The 6,000-nt window shown below is 48.0% G+C and overlaps 1 protein-coding gene across 1 annotated transcript in view; it reads left to right on the top strand.

Annotated features, from left to right (window-relative positions):
• Nucleotides 1–588: 588 nt before the first annotated feature.
• Nucleotides 589–6,000, top strand: part of ADAMTS19 (ADAM metallopeptidase with thrombospondin type 1 motif 19) — a 255,032-nt gene continuing 249,620 nt past the window's right edge. The window contains exons 1-2 of the mRNA XM_082725818.1: nt 589–752; nt 1,355–2,001. Coding sequence (XP_082581944.1) covers nt 680–752; nt 1,355–2,001 — 720 coding nt within the window. The 5' untranslated portion in view covers nt 589–679. The remainder of the gene's footprint in view (nt 753–1,354; nt 2,002–6,000) is intronic.

The following is a 6,000-nucleotide window of genomic DNA, read 5'->3' as shown; positions in this document are numbered from 1 at the left end:
CAGATCTGCTTGAATCTTTTCTCCACCACACCCACCTCATCCCGCCACAAATTCGCTCCCGCGAATTTGTGAGGAGTCGTGTCTCCTCCTCATCCCGCCACAAATTCGCTCCCGCGCCTCTCAGGGTAAGAGCTCGCAGCACTCCGGACCCGAGTCGTGCGCGGAGCTTGGCACACCAGGTTGCTGGGAACCGCTCCTGGCAGTTCTGCGCTGGTGCAGGCGGCGAGCCACGGCTCGGACACCGCGGCGCTCCTGCCCGCGCGGGGCAGTCCTCCCTCCTGTCCCGAGGCAGCACTGCCAGCCTTGCGCCTGCCGGCACGCTCCTGAACTTTGGGTCTATCCTGTGGGGCTCCGGAAACTCTCGCAACGTCCAGAACACAGAAAATAGACTCATCACCTAATTCGCCAGGGAGCCAGAGCGCTGCGGGGCCGCGGCTCTGCCTGCCCCCGCTCCTCCCTCCACTCCACCCCACCCCACCCCCGCCCGGGCTCGGGCAGCCTCTCGGAGTCACACAGCACCCCCCTCCCACCCCCGGCAGACAAAGGGCCTGGGCAAACTCGCCGCCCGGCCTCCTTGCGCTCCGGGGAGGCGGAGGCGCCCGCGGTGGATAGCGCAAGGAGGCGCGCGCGGGGCAGGGAGCCGCGGCCGCGGTAGCGCGGTCCCGGAAAGAGCCGCGAGATGCGCCTTACACACATCTGCTGCTGCTGCCTCCTTTACCAGCTGGGGGTCTTGTCGAATGGGATCATTGCAGGTAAGTTCTTCCGAGACTTTAGGCTGGCTTTCCAACTTCCCCAGCGGAAACCGAGAACGCAAGGGGAGGCAGGGCTGGTGCAGCCGGTGCGCGGTGAGCAGGGGTAGCAATAAAAAGGAGCGTGCGGGTGCAGATGAGGGGGTCCTGCTCGCGAACGAAATGCACTCCTCTCGACCTCATTTTAAGCATCGTGCAATGATTAGCTTTCCTCTAATGAGAGCAGTAATATTTGCGTTTACAGCACCTGGAGGAAAACGGGGAAGTACAGCAATTGATAGCGAGGCTTTGCTCTGACATATGCTTAAGAAAGTAATGTCTTTGCACCGGTTTTCCTTCACCAACTAAGTGGTGTCACCAAACTTTGCTCCCCCACTCATTCTCCCCTCCCCCCATATCATCGTACTTTTATTTTGAAAATGCTGGGGTCTGTAATCTGATCGTGAGTCTTTAGGGGTTGCAAGAGTTTCAGGGACTAGACGGGTGGTCTCCAACACATTAACACGAGAGCCTTGTGTCAGAACCGAATGTGAGCCTGGGAATGCTTGTGCTACTGGAACCGCGGCACTTTAAGCCCCGCACTTCTCTGTCTGCCCCGCCCGCAGGGCTGCAGTTCGCCCCCGACCGCGAGGAGTGGGAAGTCGTGTTTCCTGCACTTTGGCGCAGGGAGCCAGTGGACGCGGCCGGCGGCAGCGGGGGCAGCGCGGACCCAGGCTGGGCGCGCGGCGCAGGCGCCCGGGCGCAGACGGCCGGCAGCTCACGCGAGGTGCGCTCCGTGGCCCCGGCGCCGCCGGTGGAGCCCGCGGAGGGCCAGTCAGAGCCCCGGCCCCAGCCTCGGCCGCCGTCGCCGCCGGCGGGTGAGGAGGACGAGGAGTTCGAATCGCAGGAACTGCCGCGGGGATCCAGCGGGGCTGCCGCCCTGTCCCCGGGCGCCCCGGCCTCGTGGCAGCCGCCGCCCCCACAGCCACCCCCGTCTCCTCCCCCGGCCCAGGAAGCCGAGCCGGACGGCGACGAGGTACTGCTGCGGATCCCGGCCTTCTCCCGGGACCTGTACTTGCTGCTCCGGAGAGATGGCCGCTTCCTGGCGCCGCGCTTCGAGGTGGAACAGCGGCCGAGCCCCGGCCCGGGCCCAACGCGGGCAGCAGCCGCCCCCCGCCCTCCGGCGCCGCCCGACGCCTCCTGCTTCTACACCGGAGCGGTGCTGCGGCACCCTGGCTCGCTGGCCTCTTTCAGCACCTGCGGAGGTGGCCTGGTAAGCGCCCTTCCTTCCCCAGCTCTCCACTTTCCCGCCACTCCGCCCTCGCCCCTCACACACCGGGCTGGTTTGACCATCCCTCATCCCCTTCCAAAGTGGTCGCCCTGAACTTCACCCCTGTCTCCACTACGCGGGAAGTCTAACCGGTTTACTTCCCATTGAACATCTCCAGGGCAGTGAGTGAATCTAAAGGCTAAATGGGTGGATGAACAGTCTTCTTCTACCTGGTTCTAGGTTTCTTTTGATTACTGTATCCAACTGCCTCCTGGTAACTCTTCCCACTGGTTTTACTTCTTTCTGTTTTCCAAAATAAGCCCACCACGTGGTGTCTTTTCGGAGTGTGGAAGACAGCCAATCTGCTCACTGCAGAGTCTCCCCCGGGTCTGCCCCCACCCCCAGTTCTGCATTTATTATAAAAAATTTTTTTTTTTTTAATGTCCTACTTCAAAGTTGTCAGAACAGTTCTCTAGGGAATTACATTCTGACAGCTGTCTAGAATTTAAACACATGCATAGCCGCGCTGGACACCTGTTCAGCGGTGGCCGGGGGTGGGGGTAGGGCAGGAGTGGAGGAGTCACCAAAAGACCTGGAGCTGTGGACGGATGAATGACCTTAGAACCCAGTCGGTATGCAAAGAGTCATGGTTCTGTGGTTTAACTTTTTCTTTCCTGAGGTTTACATTTTACCTGGTGGGAGTTGGCTTTTCTCCTCTCCACTCCATGGTGGAAAGTAGTAGGGGTGGGAGCCTTGCTGAGAGGCCTGTTGGAATGGGAAAGGAGAAACCATTTGCGCTATCTGAACAATGGAGATCATCTTTGGATTTTCTCTTCTCTGCCCTGACCCAGGTTTGGGGATAATTGTTACCTCCTGTAAGTTGGCCTTTACTTTATGGTAAAGTATACATAACATAAAATTTACTCTTTAACTATTTTTAGATGTACACTTCAGAGGCATTAAGTACCTTCACGTTATTGTACATCCATCATATTGTGGCCTTTATTACTGGTTTAATACAAAACCCACAAGATATTGAAAATGCTCATCTCATTTGTGACTTCATTTTGCTGTTTCTAATAAGCCACTGATGAAATCCACAAGGACTTATCTGATAACAACCTGCTCGTTTCTAGAAGAATCTAATAGAAATGGAGAGCAGAAAATATCCGCACAATCAAAGCCACCCAAAGTCATGAAATGGAAAAAGATGGTCAAAATCCAGACAAAATGAAACTGGAAATTTTTACCTATGCCCTCCTAAGGTCTCATAGTCCAATGATGTAAATTGCTGGACAGGGCTATATTTTACCAGATGCTCATAATGATGAATATTCAAATATGGACATTTTTAGCCATGAGTGAAAAAAGTTGGCATGGAAAAAATACACGAAAAGCTTTTAAAAATGTTTTTTGTGGAACTGATGTTTGAACACTTCACTGGGGGAAACATTTTGTGGGGCTTTCATTGTCCACTAGTTTTTGGCCAGGGATTAAATAATTACATATAGAAAGTTCCTGGTGTGGTAGAAGCAATAGGGGATAAAGCATTTCACTGTGTTGAAATGTGGGCTTTTGGTCACATTTTCCAAATGAGCTGTGCTTTCTCTCCATACTTAAGGGAGCAAAGTTAGAATTATGAGTAGGTTTTTCATAGACTGAATAGGAGTTTGACATACCTCTCTGTTTATCATGTTGGACTTTTACTCACTTTTCCTATTAGCCACATATGTATATGTTCTGAACTGGGAAGTCTTTGTTATTGAGGAAATATGACGTTGCCAGCAATACAGTATAGCAGTCAGACGTTTGAGTTAAAAGTTAGGCAGATAGCCAAGAAGAGTGGGTTTGTTACTCCAGACTCTACCATGCCAGCCCCTTTTCCCTTATGAGGGTGGATTAGGAAAGAGAGCATAATTTTGTTATCTGAGCTCTGACATTGGCTTGTACCCTGACAACTGACAAGTCCCTTACCTCTCTGGGCTTCAGTTTTCATTAGTTAAATGAGAGAATTGGATGATTTAATTAAAAACTGGAGGATAGAATTGAAATTCTATTAGATGTTTAATGTATCCTATATCCTCCATTAGGGATTTACAGGTTAGGAGAAGGACAGCATACATAAGTGGTTATGACCCGGTATCTATGGAGCAGCAAGGTGCTGAATCAAATCCTATTCCTGAGATGGATCCAGCTTGGGAACATGGGGAAGGCATCCCAAAGCAGAGTTCAACTGAAGCATGAGGAGGCTTTTCCCAGGCAAAACAAGGCTAAAGAGTGTTTTAGGTAGAGAGATGATGCTGAAGACATAAAAGTAGAGACCTATCAAGGAAATGAAAATAAGAACCTCCTGTGACTGGGCTAGAGGGTCCAATAAGGGGAAATGACCCTAAAATATCTGGTGAGATCAGACCTCAAAAGCCTTGTCTGCTAGACTATAGGCTGTTCCAAACTATTGATTATTGTAAGTCTACATTGTATTCTGTATTTCCAGAAATCTGTGATTCTCTAATTCTAATGTGAGGAGTCACATTGACTTTCTGTGGGGGTGAATTATTTATAAATGCAACTGCTTTTCATTTGCAACAGTTTTTTTTTTTTTTTCCTTCTTCCCAGTAAGTGAAAGCTTTCTGATCATTAGTTTCCTAGAAAAGAGTAGATATCTAAGTGTACTGTCTCCTCCCCTCTTTTAGCAGCTAGCTTTGTCTTCTGGTGTCTGAACTCCTCCACACCTTTTGGATTAGTGTATATTTGAAAAGATCCAAGAGTCTCTATCAGGGGAGATAGATCATCAACTACCCAATTCTGCACAGTAGTAAACATTTATAAGTTTGGCCAATTCATTCTCCAGATACCAGTCTGCTTGTGCAACGAAAGGGGAAGTGCTAGAATAGATATTTTGGTTATATGATCAGGAGCTGCCTCTTCAAAGTACTTAATCTTTCTGGATCTTATTTTTCCTATTTATAAAACACACAAATTTTATTTGCATATCTAGCAATAGATGTATGAAGTGTTCTCGCTATTTCTGTTTACCCTTCTTAGTCTCTAATATTGAACAGTAATCTTATCTGAGCCACATAGTAGATCCAGTGGGCACATAAATATCCTAATACTAAGCAATGAAACATTTGATAAATAAGTCTTCTGGGCAAGACATTGTGCAGATATGGAGAATACAAAAAGGAGATGAAAAAGCCTTGATTTATGTTTCAAGGAGCTTCCAGCCTGGTGTGCCAGTGACAGATGGAAATAAGGAAACACAACAGCTTAGATAGCTACAAATGTAGTATGCCCCAAGTGCTCTGATGCTACTTTCTTAAACATTTCTCTTCATTTTCACAACACTGTAAGATACCTGGTTCCGAGTCAGCAGTCAGTAAAAATCACTGGACAAAAATACAGTACTTTATTATGTTTTAAATAAGTCTATAAAAATTGAAATAGAAAAATTCAACAAATTAAATTTTATGAAACAGTAACAACAATTATATTGGCTCAAAAATAACACATTAGTTTTTGTTTTTATTTTTGTTTTTCTTTTTTAAAAGCACACCGAAGCAGAATAAACTAGGTGACTACACACATTACCTGTGGTTCCCTTACAATGGACTGTTGAAATGGTTATCATTAATATTTGGATTATCCTTCCAGGATGATAAAGAGTGACTATTTAAATTTTATTCCCTTAATTTTTAAGTTTTATACAGTAGTAATTTTGATTAGCTCTTTATAGAGAATCTTCAGCCTTGTGTAAATTCAATTGTTTTGAGCAGTTTATTCCTTTTTTCTTGTATCACAGTATTCAATGCCACAGCAAGTTTTGAAGAGGTAAATATTTTAGGGTATCTATTCCAGCAAGGCACTTTCTCAGGTACGAGTACGAAGGCAGGAGGGGAGAGTGTCCTGGCAGGGTTGGGGCAATGGTTGTGCACTAGCAGAACTGGGAACATCTAAATAAAAAAAAGTAAAGATTGCCAACTAATCTCACACATCCACCTT

Source organism: Mustela nivalis, assembly GCF_964662115.1.
Source record: "Mustela nivalis genome assembly, chromosome: 3".
Lineage (NCBI taxonomy): Eukaryota > Metazoa > Chordata > Mammalia > Carnivora > Mustelidae > Mustela > Mustela nivalis.
This window is presented reverse-complemented; position numbering and strand designations above follow the sequence as displayed.